Consider the following 25,859-nt stretch of genomic DNA (forward strand, 5'->3'; position numbering starts at 1 on the left):
GTTCTACTTTGGCAATGTATGGCATTAGTGTCCCATGCCTAGAAAGCACCTTTAAACTGAAAGTGAGAGAGAGAGTGAGAGAGAGAGAGAGAGAGAGAGAGAGAGAGAGAGAGAGAGAGAGAGTCCTCCACAGCTCCAGGGTGATGAAAAGGTTAAGCCAGCCCCTCTTTGCTGATCTCTCTAGGTTGCAGCTCATCAGTCCTGCGCTGCCTCCTTCAGCAGCTCCAATCCCACTTTACGCAGCAGTTGAACGCTGAACAGACATGGTCAGACCCAAACTGTAACTTTCAAGTCGTCTTTCTCTTCTCCTGCCTGCTCTGCAGCTCTCCTCTCTTCTCCACCCCCAAAGCCTTCTCCCGCTGAGCTCGGAATGAAAAGCTCCATTGGCAGCGGACGCATGGAGATCTAATTTTGCTCCAAGTTTCGGGTCAAGTCTGTGGAGGTTGTTGTTGGCTGTTGTTGTTTTGCTGTTCCCTTGGTTTTATGGTCTGCTCATGCGTCGGGAATGCCATGGCCACTCCGAGCGCACAGCAGCAGCACCAGGATTATTTCAGATCGGTGAGCAGCGAGTCCACCACCTACATGATGGTCCCGACCGGCGGGCCGGGCGGGCCGAGCGGGACGAGGCGCCGGGAAGCGCCGTCCAAGATGTGGGTGGCGATGGTAGTGATAGTGGTCGTGGTGCTGCAGATTGCCTCCACCACGGGGCTCTTTCTCTACCTGAACATGTCCATATCGCAGGTAAGACCTGGTTTCCACTCACTTTAAGAGTTCATATGCTATACCCTGGGCCACATGTGCCCCTTTGTGGGAAATTTAGTTTTGCTGCAGAGAAGGCGCTCTGAACTGAAAATAAATCTATCAGCATGAGTCTGAATTTACAGCTGAATATCACATACGCACTCTTACTATTATAGTGATGCGTGAAAAACACCGAGAAATAGCCACATTTGTGCAGATATCTTAAAAACGTCAACAAAAAGTCAATAAACACACGGTTTAACAACACAGTTGCTTCAAGTCACAACAGAAATATAAGAGAAACATTATTGCGTTTTTTTAGGAGATGAAGTGAAACTTTAGTTTGGAGAGTAATTCATTTCTGGAAGAGGTTTGGCCAAGCTCGCCCCCGCTCTCTGTCTTGACATGCGCTTGGAAAACAGCTTTGCCTGACTGGACTTTTTAAACAATGCAATCCGAAATGTATAAGAAATCGAGGCAGAGGGAATAAGTAGTCTGTCTGTCCAGCAGCGTTTATCGAACTAAGCCAGTTAAATTGCGTGCTTAAAGGAACATATTGTAGCCATTTGGGTAGGCAGAGAGTAGTCTGAGGCTGTAGGGCAAGATAGCTTCTAAGTAGGATACAGATGTTGTGTGCAGAGGTGAAATATGCGGGTCAGTGATGGAGGTGGGCCATCCCCTGGGGTTTGATTTAGCTTTTATCTCCTGAAATAATACAGGTAACAATATTGTATGTATTTGCAATGTGCCTGTAGTTCTCGGCTGTGAAGAACTTAACATGCTTAAATGTATTTTAAACATCTAACATTCCCACAGTCTTTAGCATCTTTTGCTGCACTATTTGCACAGCTGAGGTTCAATTCCTCCCCCTATAAATCAAAAGGCAGAGCTGCTGTCACTGCTGCAGTTAGTGAAAGGGGAAACTGAGAAGGCTGATCTTTGTGGCACTGGTTATTAGTCCTGCTGCAGATACACATGTACCTGTGTGGCTATTAGAAACTGAAAAGCTTGTCTTCATCTGCAGTGAAGGGAGGCAGAAAATATGGGAGCGATAAGCTTATCAGCCAGATTGAACATCAGAGGTCACTCTGTGTATATCTCTGTCCTCCTCCTTTCTTTGTTATGGATTTGGTATCAGGAAAAACAAACTACCTGCCCGATACATTGTGATTTAAAGGCCCACATACCAGAAGGTTATGTGGTATACAGCAAGAGGCATTACATGTGGTTTCTGACACACTTCATGGAAAGTGTACATATTAGCCGTTTGAAAAACCTGAGTATCTCTCTGCCACACTTTGTTGTGGTGTTCTGTGTGGTGGCTGAAAAAAAAAAACATCTCGACATTTCCTCTTGAGAATGAAGAAAGAAAAATTAAATCTGATGTTTTCTTAATGATTTTGCTGCTAGTGTTCATTAAAAACAGTCGTTAAATGACATTTCAAGCTTTTTAGCTGCTGCTTTTATCCAAAGTGATGTGCAGTGAGCGAGCGATTAGGAATTCAGTGTGATGGACAAATATTTGAATACTGAAATGATCACATAAGTTATAACTTATATAAGATATAAGCCTCTGTATCTTTTATGAAAAGTGCCAGTGCAGATGTAGTGGCTATCATGGAGTTGATCAAATACTGTACAATACTTTGATACACTGCCTTCAGTAGCTAATATAGCTGAAATACATGTTCTTTTCCTTTTGATTGATGATTCTGTCTGTTAAAACTATTTTTGCACTGCCTTTTGAAGTTGAGTTGAATACAACATCTGTCTTGGAGAGCCATCAACAGAGAAAACAGAGACATTCATGGCATATGTGAATGTGTCCACATAAAGGATGAAAACTAATTTTAAATCATACATTTATGTATCAGAGTTCGGCTGTGTCTGCTTCCAATTGACTTACTGGCATGAAATAACAATCCTGTGTCAGCTGTAGAAATGTCTTCATATACTTTATTGTTTAGATAATAAGTGAATATATAGATTTACTAAATGGGTTCAAAAGCTCATTTAGAACTTAATCATTGGGTTGATTTCAGGCTTTCTTTTTCGGACATGTCGGAGGTGGCAGGAAATCACATAAGGAATAGTTTAGAGATGATACTGGACAGAGACGAAATGAAAAACATGGAGCTATGTATCTTGCATGTGGGGAATCCCCTGGTTCTCATGCGAAGGCCAGCTATTTTTAATCTGGAAACAGGCACTTCTTTGAATTGCAGTAGAGTTACAGCCCATGCCAGACCGGTTAAGACAAAAGATACTTGGAAACAATGAACGTCGCACAATGAGGAATGCTCCAGTGTTGCCTCAGTGCTGCGGCATTCAAACACAAGCAAATACACACATGTAAACACAGAAGCTCCTGGTATCATGGATGTATGTCCTCTGTTGCTTTTGTGTCCATTGCTGCTGGTTGAGGCACTTTGTGAAAACCGGTTATTCACTTTAATATACTTTGAATGTGTGTTTTGTGGACATTAGTGAATGTCAGACAGATTGCAGTTTGAAATGGCAGAGCATCTTTATGGGCTTCTAAATAATGAACTTACAACAAAAGTCCAATAAAAAAATAACGGGTAAGAGCAGGAAACTTAGCACTAGAGCTGCGACGATAAGTCAGAAAAACAATCAGCAAGTATTCTGATAATCGATTAATTGTTTGAGTCATTTTTCAAGCAAAAATGCAAAACATTCTCTGGTTCCATCTTCTCAATTGTGAGAATTTGCAGCTTTTCTCTGTTTGATGTGATAACAATCTGAATATCTTTGGGGTTTGGAGTGTTGGTCGATCAAATCAAGCCATTTGAAGACGTCACCTTGGGCTTTAGGAAGTTGTGATGGGTATTTTTATTTTACATTTTTTTCTGACATTTAATAGACCAAACAGTTATTCTGTTAATCAAAAAAAAAATACTCAGCAGATTAACTGATAATGAAAAGAATCATTAGTTGCAGCCCTACTTAGCACTTCTGTTATGTTTGTCTGTTATCTAACTTATTAATTCATTCATTAAATAACGTTTTCATCAGGTAGTAAAGTGAGTACAAGTGACCAATAATTCAAGACGTTCTGATCCTAGTCAATAAGACTTTATGGTGTTCAAGAACTTTGTCAAAATTGGAAATTACGCTTTACAAATTACACCGATTTGGTGCTTTGCTTGTTTGTTCTTGAAATAATTCTTTATTTATATCAGGAAGCTTGCTATATTTATTGTTCACTGGTTATCAAAGGTCCATTTTATACGCATAACACTACATCAGATATGTTCTTTGTACATTAAATAACTGTGATCAAGTGTGTTGGACATCCTTTAATGTATTTCTTAAGATGTCTTCTTATATTTAAGATCTTTTTCATCTGTGTGGAAAAACTAGGCTGGAGGGATGAAACTATATTAGCCATGTTTCAGCTGCAGGTCCAGTGGGTCATTATGAGGAAAATTTGTTATGTTGCATCTTGTATCTGCGTTAAGACTTGATTAATTCCCACATGTTTTATGACTTCCTTTATGAGCCTCCAGATCTGGAACAGTTACAGTATTTTATTTTTTATAAAACTATCATAGGTGTAAGGCTTTGATGTTTACTTTCGATGTACAGTGGTTGTTTGTGTGCACATTATAGGTTCTCATGCCATTTGTGTTGATTTGTGTGAAATTTGGAGTTTTTTTGTTTTATCTCTCTCTTCGCGTGTGTGTGTGTGCGTGTGTGTGTGTGTGAGAGAGAGACTGACATTCCATTCCTTACACTTCACTGGTCCACTTTATTATTGTTTGGGTTCACTGATAGGCCCTGACTCACCCTTATATACAACAATACTCCCGGTGTGTTTGTGTGGTGTGGTGTGTATTTGTGTGTGTGTGTGTGTGTGTGTGCGTGCATGGGTCTGTGTGTGTGGTCTGATTCACACCGAAGAATCAGAAATCAGAATCAGAAATACTTTATTGATCCCCGAGGGGAAACTCTTTTGCTACAGCAGCTCACTATCACGTCAGTGCACACAGGAATGGAAGTACTAAGCAAATCAAAATATAATACACTATAATACAGGTCAGATAAGATACCTGATAATGTTTGAGCTACAGGAATAATTTTAGGGTCACAGTTTAGATTTTAGGTTGGATTAGGTGTTAGGGTTAAACTACAGTAGGTTTAAGGTTGAAGTTAAAAGTCTTTTAAGTAGATAGGAGGACCTCAGTTCTTTGACAACCATATAATTACATTTCAAAAGCTTATAGTCAACAGGACTGAACTCACTGGATCATTTCTGTATTCAAGGTGAGTTCAGCATAGGCAATAATTGTGACTGTCAGGAATGGACGGCTACGTTGCTTTAGAAACAGATACAAGTAGAGCTGCAGCAATTAGTCAATTAGTCTACTATCAACAGAAAATGAATCTGAAACTATTTTGCTGTGGTTTTAGTCATTAAACAAATAACTGTTGGTTCCAGCTTCTTGAATGTGACGATTTTATGCTTTCCTTTGCCACACATGACCTTGGGATGTGGGCATTTTTCACTTTTTTTTTTTTTTTTACATTTTATAGACAAAACGATGAATCGACTAATTGAGAAAACAATAGACAGATTAATTGATAATCAAAATAAGGGTTATTAGCAGCCATAGATACAGGTGTACATGGCGACTGGGATTATTTGAGTTTAAAATATCCAGTCCTCCACAATTTAACTTGCCTCTCCAGACTCTACTGGTAGTTTGTTAAAAAACAAATTCCTTGTGGTCTAAGACGCATGCCTTGTAATCGCACCGTCCCCGGTTCGATTCCGGCCGGGCACCTTTGTTGCATGTCACCCCCCTTACTCTCTCCTCATATTTTCTCTCTATACATTTAACTATCAAATCAAGACAAAAACGCCTTGATTTGACAGTTGAAAGAAGAAAAACAAAACAATCTGCATACATGTCGATTATGTTGGTAAACAAATATTGCTTGTTTTTTTGTGGTATTTTATTTTTTATTTTTTATTAGCTAATGACCAAGGAAGAGCCAGACAGGAAACATGAGGGGAGAGAGATGGATTATGATATGCAGAAAAGGTCCCGCAGCCAGAATCAAACCAGGGACATATTGCTTGAATTTCAGAGCTGTTTTGGTTACTGTGAACGTGTTTCCTCCCGCTCACAGTGACAGATCTGCAGCGACTGTTTGCTGAATATGAAACTTAAGATTAAAAACAGTTGCAGGGCTGAAAACTCTGAATGTCTGAGTCTGCCTCTGAATCCACTTGGCATAACGTCTAGTCACAGGAACGTGTGGCACTTTAAGTGAGTGGGAGTGAGCCATGAGATCTGGCTGGCACCTGCTAAAAGCTTCCTGCTATAATAAACTAAAGTAACCAACACTGACTACTGGCTGATTGCACACAGGCTAGCCTGGTTGAAGATAGGGTTAGTAGCCTGTTAATATCAGTAATTTTCATCCATTCTCCACACAAAGCCATTTCTCAGTCCTGCCTCCCTGTGTGGCCTCAGACATTTCTGACGCAACCTCCTATAGTGCAGTATAGAACAGTATAGCCCAGTTGTTCCATTAGTACATAAATCTGCTGTATATTTATCCCAGAGTCTCACACTGGATCAGGTTTTATTGGTGACGGTCAAGGTTAAAGTTACCATTAGAGAATCAGTGGATGCCCTAACAAAAACATGTGGCAGTGTGTGTATGAGTGATTGGGGGGGGGGGCATGCTACACGTGTGCATTACAGGGGGGTTTGGTGTCATTGAGTGGGGAAGTGTGTATTTCTGTGTGAGAGAGAGGAATTCAAACTTTAACCTCTCCTCCACACACAAACAAAAAGACACACACTTTACACATGTTCATCATCAGCTACCAATTTAGAGTAAAATCAAATCCCTCACTGCAAATATTTAGATTTAATTCAAAGCAACTAATATAAACCTCCCACACCAGACTCTGCTGCCAAAACACACAAGTCTTCCTCTCTCTCTCTCTCTCTCTCTCTCTCTCTTTCTATCACACCTTGCCTCTCTCTCTTTCCTTTTCACCTCCCGCCCCCCTGCAGTCTGTGTGTTATGGTTCAAGTCCGCATTGGAGAATCGAGTTACAGGGGCAAATTTTTCAGGAGTGACACAAGAACTTTTTTTTCTTTTCTTTTATGAGGTAGGAGTTTAGAAGTTAAGTGATTCTTTGGCAGTGGGTGTGTGTGCGTGTGTGTGTGTGTGCTCTGTGCATCTAAACAAGCTGTGGGCATGTCTCCAAAGTTACGTAAGGTGTTTATATGGGTGTAACACACAAAAAAGAACAAGAGAGTGAGGCTTGAATGTGCATGTACTTTCATGGAAACACGCATGTGGTTAATGGATGGTGAATGTATTTGGCTTTGCTTTTTGCCTTGCGTCTTCATGACTCAATGAGGATGACAAGGCCAAAATGACGTCAACTGAGTTATCTCTTGAAATTTCTGAATAAAAGACATGTTGGCTAGTACACACAAATTCTGTCTCTTTTTCTGTCAAGAATTGGCTCTTTGTTGTTCTTAGTAAACTCCCATGATCATATGTGATACAAGTCATTTTTAAACAAATAAAAAGAAATGTCCTGATTCGATTTCCTGCTAAAAAAAAAAAAAAAAAAGCTCTCATTCACTTGATATATGCTTTGATGGCCTGGTTATGTTCACAAAAACACTCGGGGGGCACACGCTTGGGAGACTTGTGGAGACACATCTGTGAGACACAGTGTTGTGTCTTTGCACAGACCTGCATGCACGCTCAGTGTTTTCATGGCCAGGTCATTTGGTTGAGGATGAAAAGGAAGGCAGGGATCACAGGAAAGAGAGAGGGAAGAGGAGAAAGTGGAAAAGAGACAGTTGAGAGAGACAAAAGTGAAGGGGGACGACAGGAGGAGATGATGATGATGATACACAGACATAAAAGAAGATGAGGTCCAAAAAATATAAAACAGTTTGGAGTATTGCACTTCCATAAATTTGGGGGATTCACACGAGACAGATAAAAAAAAAAGGTCCAAATGGAAGCAGCAGAGGTCGAGATATTCTGACGTTCAATGCCTAACATGGATCAAGCTCCAAAAGGACTGGATCCTACATTTCTTTATAGTCAAATATTGGAAAGCTTCCTTTAGAGCCAACTGTTTTCACAAGCTGAGAAATACTTCTCGTGATGGGTGAACTCATGTGTAAAATTGGTGGAGTGCCACTTTAAATGGTGAATCAGTGGTGAGGCAGAAAAATAAAATACCTCTATGATTTTAGTACTCCTTTACAAACCTCACCACAAAGGTGTCTCAAACGTCACAAAAATCGTTGGAAATAAGGAAGCAGTGAGGCTGAAAGAGATGAAATATGGAGAGGGGAGATCTGCAACAAAGGGAGAGATTATTCATATGTGATAAGAGAACAGGAGAGGAGTGTGCTGCTATACATTATGTCATCTGATAGAGTACAGATATACAGACTAACCACACACAGACACACAATCGACCCTGGTTTAACAGCTTGACACGTGAAAACAGGATATTTGCGTTCCCACGTTGGAATGCTCATTAGGATGTGGCTACAGCTGTGGTGTGTGTGTGTGTGTGTGTGTGTGTGCCAACAGCTGGTGCTGTGTGCTATCACTTTGTTTGCTCAGTCAACATGGCTATAAAGCGCTGATAAATGCGATTTGAGGGGACTAAAGCTCCTAATAAACATCTGCTTCATCTGGGAAGTGATATCAGTGCTGCTAAACTTTCTATACACCTGGTAGCAATATAATGTCTATCTTTATAGCATGTTGACTGCAGAGTCAGCTGAATATCTGTTTTCTACCATTTCCTATCAGTTTTCGTTAATCATTATCTCTGGCTGGTAACACACAGTAGTAATTATTACAACTTATTTCTGATATAACAGGAAGTTATACCTTTTTATTTTTTATTTTTTTTCTGAAGACAAATTATATCACAAGGAAATACATTGAACTAGTGATTATTTTCATTATACATTAATCTAACTTATTATCTAATCTATCTATCTAACTTATCTAATTATTTTCTCATGCAATCGATCAATTGGTCGATAAAATGTCAGGAAATAGTAAGAAATGGCATCACAACTTCTCAGAGCCCATGGTGATGTCTTAAATATCTTGCTTTGCTCGAACAACAGTCCAAAACGGATAGATATTTAATTTAGTATCAGAGAAAACTAAAAAAACACAGAAAATGCTAACATTTGAGAAGCTGAAACCAGTAAATGTTTGCCAAAGAAATTACTTACTCGATTATATAAATTGTGTTTAGAGTGTTTCTGAGGGGTGGGCCTCACTGATTACTTATTCACTGATTTTGGTGAAACTGGATCATATTTTATGGAGAAAATATTTTCTGTTTTTCCCTCTGATATCCTTCGGCTGCTCTGCCTCAACTGTCTGTGATTTAGCTCCTAGTATCCTAGCTCAGTTAGCCATGCAGCTAGCGGTCTGTTGTCCGCTTTCCCGACTCTGGTTCTGGTGCCCATTCCGGCGCTGCTCCCCACCAGCATTCCCCGCAATGTAAAATGCCATAGGCTTATGGTAATAATGGTGAATAGCAAAAAACAGCAAAAACCGAAAAATGGTATTCGGTACTTAATTGTGCAAGTCCAACAACTAAGCCATAATTATGATGAGATGAAATAAAAGAAGAAATAGCTGATATAATACCTCCTCCACAGTCAGAAACAACCAACAGTCTGGCCTTAAACTGAGTGTGTTGGCACTGGATAAGAGTCCAAACTTTTTTAGTATGTGTTAGTTAAACGATACAGACTCTGCAGAGTAATGGAGCCCATGCATGAGCGTTTACTCCCATATAAGGTCTCATAATCAAAAACCAATGCCTGTGCCTGTGCAAAATTGTCCAGTTTGGGTGAATAAAAGTCTCCAGAAACAATTTTTATAATTTATGGTGTTACTAGGAAACAGATGGTTAAAGATTTAATGTATATTAATTGGAGAATGGACCTCCGTGTTGACCTCCTACAACGAAAATGTCCTTCCTCTCGTCCATGTATCTTCTCATATTTCCGATCTCCACTGTAAAGGCCCCATATGGCTCCCATCATATGGTAACCAAATCCTTCCCATACTTTCTATACATGTATAGTATCAAAGGAGAGGCGGAAAAGAAGCTACTTTGCCCTGTTGGAACATTTCAAATTGAACCACAGCTAAACCTTGAGTTTGGTGGGGGGGTGACAAAAGAAGGGAAAAAGGGGGGAAATGAAAAGAAAGTACAGAAAATGGGTTTTCAGGTTTTTCTAAATGTGTTATTAACATGCTTTGCAAGGGTTTTTGAAGACCACAGACAATTTAATGTTTTACAGTGAAGATACTATATCCAGTGTCGTTAAATGTGACCATTTTTTTGCTTAGGTGATCAACAGAAAAATAACTGGCAACTATTTTGATATTAATCATTTAGGTCATCTTGCAGGAAAAAATGCCAAACATTCCCAAGTTCCAGCCTCTCGCTTATAAGGATTTGCTGCTTCTTTCTGTCTTAAGTGATAGCAAATTTGAACCCTCTGGATTTTGGACTGTTGGTCGAACAAAATAATGACATCACCTTGGGCTTAAGGAACTTGTGATTGGTGGTCATTTTTCACTATTTTTGACATTTTATAGACCAAACGATTAATCAAGAAAAATATTTCTGCAGATTAATCGATAATGAAATTATTTTAATTGTTAGTTGCAGACACCACAACAGCCGGCAGTTGAATTTAGTTGAATTTTAGCTGTTATGGCCCCACCAAAGAATGCCTGTTATCCAATATTTGATAATAAGGTCAATAATGGCCCAATGTACTGGCAAACCAGTTTGTATGTCCATCTCCTGTATGTACTCTATGTGTGTACAATATATCTTGTATGTGCACATGTGCAGATTGTGTGTGTTTATGTATACTGCTGTGTCCAAAAAAAGGTGTGTGTGTGTGTGTGTGCATGAATTTGTGCGTGTGTTACCTGATTTGCCAGCGGTGAATTGGACGGAAAGTTCTCAGTTGGTCTAACGTGATCTAACCCTGGGAATGGGCAGACATCTCTGTCCTGGCACAAGAAGGAGGGCTTGTTAGTGTCAGTCGAAAGTCTGTCTACTCAAATGTTTTCCTCAAACACACACACACACACACTCTTGTTCTCTCTCTGAAATCAGCATTTTGACTCAGAACCCAGTAACAGGACCCTGCTGTCCCTATGTCAGCTCTCATTTCTGTACCAATTAAACAACCAGTGAACGCTTTTCTTTGCTGTCGTCTAATCTCTCCCAAATTATCTTTTATCTTTCCACCCACTCTTGTCCCACTTCCACAACGGTTGCATCCGCCTTAAAACTTAGTGTTGGCCGTCCCTTTGTCTCTCTCATATCTCACTGACCATGAAGAGCACTGTGGTTTTGGCTTTTAATGAAAGCCCATTGTAACCTATCATCATTGCTTTTGTAGATCAAAAAAACACAAAAACATTATCATTGATGTTCCACTTCCTCAGCTCTACACTGAGCTCCAGACTGCAGCTAATTTTTGACTTAGGGTTTCACAACATAACACTGCCTCATTAGAAGCTTGTAAGGTTCTTGGACATGTGCAATCGCAGGTCATCCATGAATAAATGAATCAACCACTGGGCACGGTTTTGGCTTTGTCTTCAGCTGCTGAATGGAAAACCTTATAAGAAAAGCTGTCAGGCGGGCAGTCGAAGCTTCCCTTCGGGCTGTGACTTTATATAATGTTGTCGTTTTTGGTAGAAGTTTTGTCTGTTGTAAGTTGGAGATGAGCATGGTTAAGAAAGCAGATGTTGGCTGCTACACCGTCATTTTAGCTCTCTAGGAAATTAAACTTTGGATGAACGAATCATTAACTTGATTATGTTTAGATCTGCACCAGGACGAGTCATCATTATAAAGAAGTCAATCCGCTTATAAGAGACTTTCCAGAGGCAGCAAAGAAATGCTAACATACTGTACTTGTTTGGACAAAAGACAGAAGTGCTGTTTCCAGAAATAGCTACTTGGATGTCTTGGCCTCTCGTAGGGGAGATAAAAATCTTACATGAATGTTATGAAAACATGTGTCCAATCTAGAATTGTGTTTCTCAGCTGACTCAAAAAAAGATCTCAGGCCTTGCTGCTTCCAAAATATCATGAACAGGAAGGGACAGAAACATCTAGACTGTGACTGATGAGGTTTTAAAGGTTGAAAAGGCAATTTTCTGAAGTCAAAGGCTTATTTTTAATTTCTTTCCCTAAACTGTCGAAAAATGAAATGTTTTAACAAGACTAAGAGTCTACAGCCATGCTAGAGGCTAGCTGTACTTAGGCACAGCAGTGTTTGAGCTAAATGCTAATGTCAGCATGCTAACGTGCTCACATTGACAATGCTAACAGGCTGATGTGTAGTAGGTATAATGTTAATTATGTTCACCATCTTAGTTTAGCGTGTTTGCTAATTAGCTCTAAACACAAAGTACAGCTGAGGCTGATGGGAGTTTGGGAGCATGGGAGGATGGGAGGATGTTTTTCAAGGATTTGGTAATGATAAGTATTGGACAAATTAAAATTTGTGCTGAGGATGGCGCTAGATAAAAATTCAATGGATCACCAAAGTTATTACAATTCATCCTGAGGGGGACATGAATGTAGCAAATTCCATGGCAATCCATCCAATAGTTGTTGAGACATTTCACTCAAAACCACAAATGTCAACCTCATGTTGGTGCTAAAGGAAAAGTCAGGGGATCATCAGAGACATTAGGATTCATCGTATCGAGACCATGAATGTCTGTACAAAATGTCATGGGAATCCATCGTATAGTTATTGAGATATTTTAGTCTGGACCAAAGTGGTGGACTGACCGACCGACCATTGCCATCCCTAGAGCCATGCCACTAGCATGTGTTTCCTCTAGTGTTTCTCTCAGAATGAGGACAAAAAGACATAAAGGGCTTTGTTTTCTGGGCTTTTTCTGGGCAACTGTTTCGAAAATCCGAGAGCATATTTCCTCAGCCATAAGCTCAAATCACAACCTTGACCTTCTCATATGGAGGAAGGAGTTTAGATGTCAATAAGAACTGGAATAACTTCACCATCCTACTTTAGATTGTTGGAAAGGTGAAGGCATTTGGAAACAACAAAATAGTAGCAAAGAAACCCAACAGTTTAGATCGCAAACAGGTTCTCTGGCCTTCAAGAGTTGGCAAATGTGTGAGCTGGCAGTGCAGGCAGCATTCAGCGCTTGCTCAAGATGTTTCTCAACATGCTGCACAAATGCACAATGATGGTTTCAATTGAAAGGTGAAATTTGAGCACATCAACAAATAGCCGCAGAAAAGGCTTGTGGTAGTGTCATGCTGGTGTGGCGTTGAAATTGCAATTCATGCAGTCGATCTGGTTTTACCAAATAAGGCTGGACTGATTCAAATCACAACTGAAAAGAGAAACACATTGCAAATAAAAAATTTATTCTGAAGAAAACGTGTGGGATCAATCCTCTTGAGTGTTTCCTGTCATCAGGAAACGCTAACGAATGCTAAACCAGCTGGACACTTAACCACCCATTTACTGACTTTGTTGTATTATGTATTATTTTGATTCTCCACAATGCAAGTAAACACATCAAAGCAAATTATATTTTTCGCTCGGTTTCTGTTATCAGGATTTTAAAGCACATTTCTCAGTAAGCAATCTGAACAATTAATGCTTCCATTTCAAGGATTTGGAGCCTCGTGATCAGTCACAGTGGTAGTCACAGCTCACAATAACCTTTGACCTTCTCGTCAAGCAAAGGAAATGATTAAAGCAGAAAGTCTTGTTGAAGTCTTGCTTGATAAAGTTTAAGTGTAGTCATTTTGAGTGTTACCTGCAATATTGGCATAACTAATAAATGTTTGAACTGTTTGTTACAGTGGAGAGTTTAACCGTGGTAGGTTTTTTTTTCCCAGTGTCAAGGCTTCACAAGTCTACAATTATCCTCAAAGCAAGTTTGTTAAAGAATCAGAATCAGAAATACTTTATTGATCTCAGAGGGGAAAATCTTTTGTTACAGCAGCTCACTATCACGTCAGTGCACACAGGAATAGAAGTACTAAGCAAATCAGAATATAATACACTATAATACAGGCAAGATAAATTAAGTACCAACTGGAAATAAGTATACAATTAAAATAAGTGTAAAGTACAGTTAATTGTAAGTCGTAATTGAACAACCGCTGATGATAGAAATCCTTCTACATATATTTACATTTAGTTAGACGATTGCAGAACCAGCCCTGATGTCTTTACAATTATATCATAATTACATCATTTATTATTATTCATTTAAACTATTAAGTGAGTCATGTATGAAGAATGCAGCTGAAGGAGTGAAGTGGTTTTAAGCTGAGGCGTGCAGGTAACACGGGAAACCTCTGTCATCCAATAAATATGACATTTTTAATGTGCGTGAACATACATAAGAGAGCATAAATTCCCTGCATATTGAGTGTTTTGTGTAGAGGGAGTATGTTATTTTGAGGAAATAGCTGTTAAAGGTTTGTTTTTGAGCAAATATTGGGCTTTGTTTTGGTACAGTGGCTGTAAATAACACTGTAATTTACAGCATAAATGTATTACACTGTTATTTGTACATTATATTAGAGCTAAAGTCACAAGGAAGCTAAATATATTTCAGGCCCAACTGATTATAATAAGTTTCTTCCTAATATTAAATATTCTCTCTCTCAAAATGTGATCTCCCCGGTGAGATCATATAGCTGTCATATTTGCGTGTTGTTGTGCTTTGCATAAGCAAGTGTCAAGAGAGCATTCCCAGAAGTCAACAGTATGTTTATTGTGGTAGCTGTGGTGACACCATCAGCTACTCATCTGCCAGAACAGTATCAACACACACAGGCACTCATGCATGCATTATGACACATGGGAGTGATGTCATTGCACCTCCACTTCAGCAATTTCAGCATGCAAATTATTTTTTTCATCCCAATTTAAAGAAGTATTTATTAATTAAAAGGTCATACAGTTCATTTAAAAAAAAATTGCTTTAGTTTTTTCTCTCAACCGTGTTGAGCACGAAAGGAAAATGGACGGGTTAGCATTTGATATTTTTACTCCTCTTCTTGTTCAGCCTCTTTGGCATTTCTCACAATAACCCTAAAAATAATTCTATCCTTTGTCTTTAAAAATAACCTTTTCAGCCATTCAAAGAGCCCATTTTCTTTGTTTTTTCATTCTTGTGGGGACGTCTGGACCCCACCAGAGAAAACAGAGATCAGCTATAATCTGTGCCAGCACAATAACACTTGTAAAGGCCTCACTTGAGTCATACTTGCTCACCACCTCCGCACACAAAAACACATTTACAGACACACTTGCCCACCCATGCTGGATCTGCCCACCCACAGGCACACAGAGAACCCCACAGCAGCATGCTGACCTAAACTTTGCTTCATTTATCAACTTCATTGTGTGTTCTTTGGTGAGGCATCGGCCTTTAATTTGCCTTACTTTGTTTACTTTCCTTCACTTTAATTTTCCCAAATGCAATCCATAATGTAATCATCCAGTAGTTGAAAATATAGCCTTGAATTTAGGCTTAATTGCATAAAACAGACTTGCTAAGAGGCTCATTGGGGGAAGCTAAAACTAGTTGTTTGGCCTATCAGAACTGCAGTTAAATAATTTGAGGTTACTTCAGGTAAAGTATACACCAGGCCTACAAATGATGTCCAGCTGTTCGCCTAATTTAGATTGGTTGTCAAGTAGCAACCATTAAGCTCATTTTCAATTGGTGGTTGAATCCCAATTTGGGCCTAGCATAGAAGTCCCCATGTCTAGACAGATTACATCAACGATTGCGCCAACGGGTCCAAATGAACTAAGAAATGCAGCTTTCTTTTGTCTGAATTTGGTGGACACAACAAATGTATCTTTTGTGGTCCTTGATATCCCATAATCCACGAAATGCCAGTCAAATTGTTTAGAGGGTTGACAAGGATTAATCCCATTGTCATCATTTTGTAGAATCTGGAAATATAATGTGACCACTTAATATTTGCCAGGTATTTGTGCTCAAGTCAACAATCATTGGTAAATATTTCACACGGACTAGAAGACCAAGAAAACCCTCCAAGATCTAAAAATGGAAGCCAGGTTTAAACACCGCTGTTTGTTCATGATATTGAGTATTAACCTGTTGCACTATTTGCCAGTTGTCCATGATGTGTTTAAGTTAAAAATCACATCTTAAAAGTTTTCCCAGTTTATTATTGAAATTTGAGGGCAACTTCCCAGTGATTGGAAACTAACTTGGAAATGACTGACTCGCCTGAATGTACCATTAGTTTTGCTTTCTGTGAGACTTGACCAAATACATATTGGGACTTTCGTAGTCCGCACAATTAAGAAGATCCAGCCTCTGAACACAGCTCATTACTCTTCCTTTTAAATATTTCTCTTTCTCTGTCCCTATCACTTCACCTCAGCCGCCTCGAGCGTTTCCATCGGTATGCGTGCACAGGTGACGGAGACTGGAAAGTCCTGACCTCTTCTTGCTCTTTTCTTTACCTCACTCATCCTCCCTCTTTTCTTTTTCTCTTCACTGTTCTAAGCCAGATGACAAGAACCAGAAACTTAACCCTTGGAACGAGAATGAAAGTTTATGGCGACTCTTAATTTCTCAACGCCACTAACTTAGATAACAGAGCTCACACTCCTATAAACAACTCCCAATAAACTCTGAGATACCCACAGAGAGTCTGTGTCTTTATCACAACTAATCTTAACAGCTCTTTTTACCTAAACAGTAACATTCTCGATTGTTTTAAGGGACAAGGAAGTTCAAGGAAGAGAGAGAAAGAAAAGACTGGAATATCAGCAGGCAGGTCCGCCCTGCTTTTGTACGTCTTTATTAAACATCCAGTTTAAACTTTATTTAAACTGGATGAAATCCAAAACAGCAAAATTGACAAAGAGAGGTCATAGTTCCACACGCAAAGGCAGGGAGTGGTATTCTGCTATCTTGCTGTGGGGTTGTACGCACTATCACGAACACTGGCACTTACAAACATGTGCATGAATGCATACACGCAATCGTGCAAACACAAACACAGGTGCGTGAAATAGATGCATTGTAGCTCGCAGTTAAAACAATAGCCCGCAATCACCAAAGCATCCAGCACACATAGATCACTTACAGCATTCCTCATCACAAAAAAAGCAAACACACACACAAACACACAATGAACAGGACACAAAGGAAGTAACTGCTTGCCAGTAATGTCATTAATACCTCTAAGCCGAAGCAGACTATCTTCTGGACTGAATGTGAGGACCATATGTAAAGTTTTCATATCCATTTTGGTGAAGAAGAATCACTACTTTCTCGTGTGTTTGAAATCTGGTCTGTTGCTATGATTTAAAGCTCCCCACTGAGTAATCTGACTTTGAAAAGACGTGTAATAGATGTCTATTATATGTCTGTTTGTCTGTAGACGTCTACTTTAGATAAAGGTTATTCAAGGTTGAAAAGTGAAAGTTTAGTAGACGTCTAGTCTTAACGTAACAACGTAACGTTACATTGTGGGATATGAGTAAACAGAATCTGTGTATGACAAAAAATAAACGCGGGGTGTGCAGTGCTTATGTTAAATATTTACAGGTTTTTATGCATTTCTAAATATGTAATGATGTTTTTAAAATATGGTCTAAAACCAGGCTTTACGTAGCCGATAAATCCTGGTCTATATCAGAGCTAAAGCATAGAGTGGATGTTGAAATGATGTCTATAGCTCAGTGGGGAGCGTTGAACCAGGAGTTATAAAGACTTTAGTAGCCAGAAACCATAGCATGTCAAAATCTCTTCAGACTTAAATGTAGTCTTGTTAGTGGATGACGGGATCGTTTTTTATGTGTTTTTTCCTCCTTCAGTTTGTGTGTTTGTGCATGGAACAGATCTGATCACAATGTCTGTATCTGACACCAGAATTAATGTGGTCAAACAGGACAAACCTACAGCATCTCACAGTGGCAATGGATGGCTTTTCTTTATAACCCTAATTTTTTATGTAGGCTGATAAGATTTCTCTGAACACACATGCTGTCTTCAGTCTTTTCATGTTCATCATGTAGCTACACAGATTGCCTAGCATCCTTCAAAGCGTAATTTCATTTGTTTTGATTTTGAGATATAAATCAGTTCCTACGTGGTTCTAGGGAATGTGGAATATCTCTTTTTTGTCTTTCTGCACCCCTTTCCCAACACCAGCAAGTTAAAACAACTCACCCAACAAGGGCTTTACCTCCGGCTACAGCTGCAACCCCTGCTTACATGTGCAGCAATAAAACGCTGACTGTTTAAATGCAGAGAGATATATGGAGTCTTTTGTCCCTTGAACTGTATATTCTGCTGTCTGTCTGCTGTGCACGTGAGACTCATATGATATATATCTGCATGTACTTTTGAAGTTCCAGAGTTGTGTTTTAATCTCATATTTGTTTTCCTTGATTGTGTGTTGTGATTAACATCATGGTTTCTCAAGAAAGACTTTAGCTTTAGCTGTAATCAGAGCAGCTTTTTGAAGGCTGTAAGCCATCAACCATACACACTCATTAATGTCAAAAGAGCAGAAATCAAAGTTCAAAGAGACAGGATTTAGAGTGAGATCATTGTGAGAGAGAAAGGCAGTCCTGAATCGAGTTTCTGGAAGCAGTGTGATTGAAATTTGACGACTCAGTCAGCTTAGAGTGAAGACTCTGGGGCTCGGTCAGTCAGAAATTTAAGCAGGAAATATGAAAGAAATTTGATGAGAAAAGAATGACCCACACATCCTCTAAAACTGCACTTTGTATTCGTTGTTCATAATAAAGGCTATTTCACTGTTGCACTCTGTGAGCGAAGGTCAGCTAAATGCCTAAAATGTGGTGTGAAATAGCATTACTCCCCTAACATTGCACATGATTCAGGATTTTGACTGTTTCACTTTTTATTCAACTCATCAGAAGACGTTTTTTAAGTATTGTCTTGACCTTGACAAAGCCAACTCATCACTACATTTTAAGGCACCTGCTGCTGTTATCTGGGGAAATTTACAAAGACCAAACATACATTCCCAAATGACTGGCGTTTCAAGGAGAGACAAGTGAGTCATTGAGACGGGGGGAAAGAGGAGGTAGAGTTCGGAAGTTGAGGATCAGTTTTGGTGGTTTTTAATCACCTTTAGGCCAGGGCCGGGACTTCCTCGTGTTTCGTGATGAACAGTGATTTGAGGATAAATTGCCAAAGCCTTTTTATAACCAGTGTCAGTTTTTTATACATCTATGTGTACTATGTGTATGAGTTAAACCCACAGCATACCGCGTTATTAGTTAGGTAGATTTTTCATTTGATATCTTCACTGAAAATGTCTCTGTCTACAGTTTGGTTCCTTTACTGAAGCAAACAGATGCTGACATGTGAGACAAGACCAGGATGCATGCTGTTGCATGAACCCAGGTTAAAACTGTGGTTTCTGTTCCTAAACCATCTAATGATTGTGTCTTTGGCTCCGATTTTCAAAATACTCCCCTGAAAGCTGCTCTGTATGTGTGTGGGGCTCTGGCAGGCCTTTTGTGGGGGAGAGTCTGTCTTTTCACTGCAGACAAAAACTTGGCATGCACTGTGAAGTGAGGTAGAAACGCACAGTTTATCCACTGTTCATAATCGAAATGGCCTATATTTTTTCCTCTTGAATTCCTTTGTGTATGGTTGGCAATCAAAAACTCCTTGTATTGTCCCAGCCTGATTGCTCTACAACTTGATGGATTGCTGACAAAACTGTTGGTCGTCAAACGAATAGCAGGGATGAATCAGACAGCTTTAACAAATAAATCAATGTCTGCACCACCCTGGCCGCCTTCCAGATACGCTGAAGTCCTGAAGGGATGATAAAATGGGAAAGACGTACACACACACACACAGGCTGCACACCAACCTGCAGACACGCACATGCATTTACATTAAATACCATAAATCATGGATATAAACCTATGCACACACACTTAAAAGCAAGTACATAAACACACACATGCGCTGTCAAATGAAAACTTAAATGGACTCATTCTCACCCTTGCACACATACCTCACTTAATTACCAGAAGCTTGTATGTTCATACAAACATACGAGTCTCCTGGTTTAGGTGAGAAAAACTACATACAGTGCAGTTTTTAACGATTGCTATGGGCAAGTTTTCACAAAAGAGAGTCCGAGTGCAAATGTCTGAGTGCAGATGAAGCCAAAGTCTCATCTTAACAGTCAAGAAGTTGTTGCTTAAGTGAAAAGGTCATAAATCAACAGCACACCCACCTCATAATAAATGTACCGGTGTTCATGGCTTTGTAAGACTAAATCAGTTCAGCATGCATTTTTCACCAGGTCTCATTACATCCAACTATATAACTGCTACTCACAACTCTGTAATATGAAACGCTGTTGCAAAACCTTTTAAAGTAGTGACAGCATTTATTTTTATTCAGCATGGTTTTGGGCTCCAATTTTTGGGGGGGTTGGGGCACAAAGACTAGCCTAATAGTCAGACTGAGATTCATACAGAGAATGCAACCTCTAGAATGAAATACCCACAGACATTATCATTAAAAATGCAAACATGTGCAACGTCTCTGTCCTAGATCTTAAAATAATGTAATGTAAAATGAAAATCGAAAACCTACGATTGCAATATTATATAAAGTATAACTATATATAAAGTATTAGTAATATAGATGTACGATAAGATATATATATAAAAGCCTGTTGTAGCTGAATATCCAGATCCGAGCAAATGGATCTCTGTTGGTGCCGATACTGACCTTATTAGGCTGATTGGGTATTGGCCAGCTGTCAACGACCAATGAATACTTAATATTTGCTGTTCTGCTCCATTCATTTTCTGCTTTGAGCTAATTTTGATGCATAAAGCTAGTGCTGATACTACACCACTTGCATCTGCATGTACAATGAAGGTTCATTAACGTTACCAAAGATTTACTTAATGAATGTTACATAATGGTTTTATGCCATGATTAACAAAGCTTGATAAAGGAGAACAGCTCAGACAAGGACTGATGTTACATCTTATTAGCGAGAAACTTTTTCCGACTGGTGTTTAAAATCACCATAGATGGGCTACGTTGTTCAGCAGGTTGTGGGTATCAGAATTAGGAGAAAACGTTCGATCAGTGCATCCCTAGTTCTAGTGTCCACTGTCCACCACTACAGGTGCTATACATTACCAGACATTATTCACTCAGTTAAGAACTCCAAATTGTGAGTACATATGTTTTTGTCAAGACATTAAAACTTAGTCAAAGTCCTTCTGTTACTGTTGTTCTTTCTGCCTGAAGACACATCACACATCAGCTTGACAATCATGTCTAACGATATGCAGCCTTGTATAGCTCTGCCAGTTCCACCTTACACCTGCTAGAACGCTTTCCACCTTCACAAGGCTGTGAGTTCCACAGCAGGGCGTAACTCAACATGATGAAGCTGGCTCGTGTTTTATTTCAATTCTGAACTTGTGTATCTTCCTGCCTCTTTGTTTGGGTAAAGTTATTTATGTGCAGTGCCACTGCGAGCGAGGTCTCAGCTGTTATTTCACCCCGCTCTCTGTCTTGTCTGTTCAGTATGAACAGACAAAGTATGCTGAAATACAGCCAACTCTGTCCCTCTCTTTCCCTCTGTGTTCACACACATACACACTCTTGGTCCTCAGACCTCTGGCCTGCTGGATTTGAGTTACGTGGCCACCTTCTCCTCTTCCTAATCCCTTCAAATGAGAGTTTTGGACTGCCAAGGAACTCCCAGACCAGCACAGACACACACACAAAATTGTAGCTGAGTTTCCAAGTGGCCCTCTGAGATATTCCTTTCAGGGTTTGGTGTCCAGCGAGGGCCAGCCAAACACTCCTGCATACACACTCTATTGCACATACACACTGAGGGGCAGGCCACACACACAGATACACACACGTAATACATATGTGCATGCACACACACATACACACTCACACAAGGAGGGAACAGTGAAGCATTGTTCACTGCTTCCTGAGAGAGCCGGCATTGGGATCACAGGAGCTCTGTCAGCCTGGACCCTTCCTCTCTCTGTCTCTCTCTGGAGCCCGGTCACCCAATTCAATATGGACAGCCATGAGAGACCACATGTCTTCTGGCTAAGAAAGGGATAAAAAGAGTGTAGATCACTCAAATGTGTGCGTGTTTCCAAAAGCAGACCAACAGGGACTATCCCAGTTTAGCTCTTGTATTTTGAGAACAGTAGTTAGCTATAAATTATTAAAGTTTGGATTCAAAGCCCTGAAATAACATTCTGACAGTTTGAGAAACCTTTTCAAAACCTTTTCAAACGGCAAGAAAATGCGATTTGCCAGATGTAAATGTGATGTCATTACAATATATTAGTTTCAGAACCGATACCAAAACGTGACGAATAAGAACATGCTTTTATAAATACCCTATTTTATCATCTAAACCGAGTTTTGGTACTTGACACTTTTTATACTCAATTATTTGGGACAAATTTCAGTCTGCACTAAAACGTTTTTTGAGGTTCAATGCCCAGTCCTATTGAAGGTCGTATTTACATATCCAACGCACAGATAATTGTCTTGTCTTTAGTCCAAGTCTTCTGGTGATTACATTGAGCAGTCTCACTTTTTTATACTTTTTTATTGGTTGAAAAGTTGAAAGAAAGTTTATATTTACCTGAAAAGCGACTCCTTGTGGTCATTTGAATAATGACACCTTATTAGCAAAGCCGAATGTAGCAGGATGTTTTTGTCTTTAAAGGGAGGTTAGAAATGGTTGGGTGTACAAAGTTTGTCACTTCGACAGCGGAGACCACGCTTTTAACACGTTTCTTTTAACCATGACAGCAATCTTTCCCTAACCTTAACAATGGCAGATCAGAAAACATATAAGTAGTTAAGTAAGTTAAGTAATAAGTAGTTTTTGAAGGGTCATGTGGTTGTTGTGGAAGATAATGGAAATCAACCTATTTTGTTGTTTAGGTATGAGGACTTGTTGAATCAGTCAGGTGCAGACCACTAAGGCATACATTTAGCCAGCTGTTTCATACTATTTCATACTATGTGTAAAATCTGTGTTGAGAGGATGTGGAGGTGTTAGGACCAAACATCTGTCACTGGTAATGTCAACTGAAAATCTGATTTACATACACTTTCACCCACTCCTCTTTTCTTCCTACATCTGAGCCAGTATCATACATAGGCATTCAACCTAGGTTAACAACACAACAGAGAGTTACATCAGATCTCGGGTGTTGCTGAATGTTTTTAGCATGTGTTAGCCTACGTTTGGCTGCTAAGCGTGCCCGATGGATTCACTGCCAAGGGAAGGGCAAGTCATCGATGTCAACGCACTGAGAAAATACGCTGCTCAGGGGACAAGTTACAGGGAAGAGAATTTAAGAGTTGCTTGCCAAAAAAAGGATATATGCCCCTTGTGAAGAGTGAAGTATGCTGTTTAAGAAGAAAAACAGCACAACTGCAAAGCAGATTATGGGCTACTAGTAAGATCATTATTCTTTTTAAGACTTTTGTTTGGGAATTAAAAGTAATTAATCAAGTCTTTGTCAGAAGTCATTTCTATTAAAACACAACCAAGACATGAAGTTTTACAATTCTAACAGCCGAGGCTGACCTGCTGTCAGCTTATTGATTTGTTAATGTTGAATCATCTGGGCGTAACTAGCTTATGGGACCAGTTTTGCAATTTTTCAGGATTTGGCTAAGTATAGTCAGGACTTGGCAAAGAGAAACTGCTGTCAGGAGGAGTGCTCAGGAGAGGGGGGAAGGGTCTTCATCTAACTGTTCATGTTTAAAACCTGTGGAGCAGTTCCAGCTGCAAGCTCCTAAAGCATGGTAATGATGTAGAGGTCCCCCATCTCCGGAGGCTTGCATGTCTCTACTGGCCTACAGAATCTCTCGCATTTTTCTCCTTGCTTTCCAACAGTTTTACTAAACCAAAAACGCGATGAGTAAGGGAAATAACTGATAAAATCACTTAAATTAAGATCTAATTTCAGTTCCTTGGCCTCAAAAGGAACAAAGGATATTGTTATGATGCAAATCAATGACAGGACAATGCAACAGAATAGTCATCTGAGAGGAATGAAAGACTAACTGCACAGCAAGCCGACAGAGCTGCAGAATTTGGCTTGCAGGGTTTTAGTAGGATCAGAAAAGTTGATGAAAAATTAAGGAAAAGATCCTGCAGAGAGACCAGACTTGGAAAGAGGAAGAACCAGCTTGGCGCCGTGGTGCTGCTGACTTCCAGTTACAGCCAGTACCATACTGTTTTTAAATGAGCATAAATAAATTTTGGCATATAACATGTTTCTTTGAGCTGTAACTCTCTCAGATATATGTTCAATGTGATAAAACTCAAACAGGCCTGAATCTTATTGAGTTGTTTGACCAGGAAACCTTTTTTTAACCACGCTGGCGGCGTGGCTCTAGAGATGGCAATGTCTGTCTGTCAGTCGGTCCACCACTTTGGTCCAGACTAAAATATCTTAACTATTTGATGGATTGCAATTAAATTTGGTACACATGTCCATGGTGCCATGACTTTGGTGATCCACTTTCCATCTAGCGCCACCAGTAGGTTAATATTTGTGGTTTTGACTGTTGGATGGATTGCACCATCAATCGGTCGTAATTATAATTTTGTCCAATATTTTGGTTTATGACCAAATAACTTCAAAATTAATGACATTCCCATCAGACTCAGCTGTAGTTTGTGTTTAGTGCTAATTAGCAAGTGCCAGCATACTTGCATGCTAAACTAAGATGGGAAACATGGTAAACATCATACTTGCTTAAAATCAGCATGTTTAGCATTGTCATTGTGAGCATGTTAGCATGCTGACATTAGCATTTAGCTCAGAGCAGTTAGTGTGACTGTAGATTATTAGTCTTGTTTACAAGTACCTGCTAATACACAACCTTCAAACACACTCTGGGTGATTAAAACTATTATATAACAAAAGAATCCTGTCCAGTTAGTTCAGTAGTTCACTTACTATACTTATGGAGACATTTCTTTGTGCAGCTTAAACCTGAAGAAAAGAAAGTATATCAACGTGATGATAATGTTTCTCTGCATAGCTTGGTTTAGCCTCTGGCCTCGTCTCCATGTACTAATGGAGCAGAAAGTTTTCTCTGCTAATCTTGTTTTTAGCTCAGTGCAGTGATGTGTACAGACTTTATCTCCTCACTAACATAGATGAGACACTCCCTACCGGCCCTGTCAAAACTTAATGGACACTCGTGCACATGCATGCACACGCACACAGCAACACACGGACCTGCACGCACACACACCTGCATGACTTGTAAAGTCTAACCTTTTATTCTCATATACAAAAGACACTCTTCAATAACAATTAATCCTTCAACCAGAACCACCAAAGTAGGGAGTGTGTTTTGGCAGACATGCAAGGAAGAAACAAAGCCTACTTTCACCTCCATTTGTCGGGGTGAGCGAGCTCAGATCCACTCATGCATGTGTGAACCTCCCTAACATTTCTGCCAGTGGTAGCTGTCATCACACACCTCTTTGTCTCTGCCCAGACTCCACTGTCAGCAGTTTTTGTTGGGATGTGTCCTGATTGTATGCAGATGATATATGACGACCTACTGTGCTTCCTTTTCTCTCATCGCAATACTGAAAGACAATGAAGAGTATATGGAAACGGGAGTTTTTAAGCTCCCTAAGTCCTTGGCAGTGGTGAAAAGTAACTAAGGATATTTATGCAAATACTTGAGTACTTGTATGCTACTTTATATTTTTACTCCATTACATTTCAGAGGGAAATATTGTACTTTTTAGTCCACCACATTTATTTGACACTTACTAGTTACATTTCAGATTAAACTGTGCATGCAAAACATGATTATGTTATAAAATTTGATGCATTATTATTATGTTATTTAAATGCTACTTCAACATTAATAATATAACACTCTGAAAGGGGATAATATGCATAATGAGTACTTTTGATACTCTA

General features: G+C 39.5%; 1 protein-coding gene and 1 long non-coding RNA gene across 3 annotated transcripts in view; one reads left to right on the forward strand and one right to left on the reverse strand.

Moving 5' to 3' along the window:
* The window catches only part of LOC122870512, a 71,976-nt gene that overhangs the window by 13,304 nt on the left and 32,813 nt on the right, over window positions 1-25,859 (reverse strand). For both annotated transcript variants that reach the window (XR_006376590.1, XR_006376591.1), the window contains exon 2: window positions 10,747-10,830. This is a non-coding gene — a long non-coding RNA (uncharacterized LOC122870512). The remainder of the gene's footprint in view (window positions 1-10,746; window positions 10,831-25,859) is intronic.
* tnfsf10l (TNF superfamily member 10, like) overlaps window positions 159-25,859 on the forward strand; it is a 61,856-nt gene continuing 36,155 nt past the window's right edge. Inside the window, exon 1 of the mRNA XM_044184742.1 lies at window positions 159-741. Within this exon, the coding sequence (XP_044040677.1) occupies window positions 484-741 (258 nt within the window). The 5' untranslated portion in view covers window positions 159-483. The remainder of the gene's footprint in view (window positions 742-25,859) is intronic.

This window comes from Siniperca chuatsi, linkage group LG22 (assembly GCF_020085105.1).
Source record: "Siniperca chuatsi isolate FFG_IHB_CAS linkage group LG22, ASM2008510v1, whole genome shotgun sequence".
In the NCBI taxonomy this organism is placed as follows: domain Eukaryota; kingdom Metazoa; phylum Chordata; class Actinopteri; order Centrarchiformes; family Sinipercidae; genus Siniperca; species Siniperca chuatsi.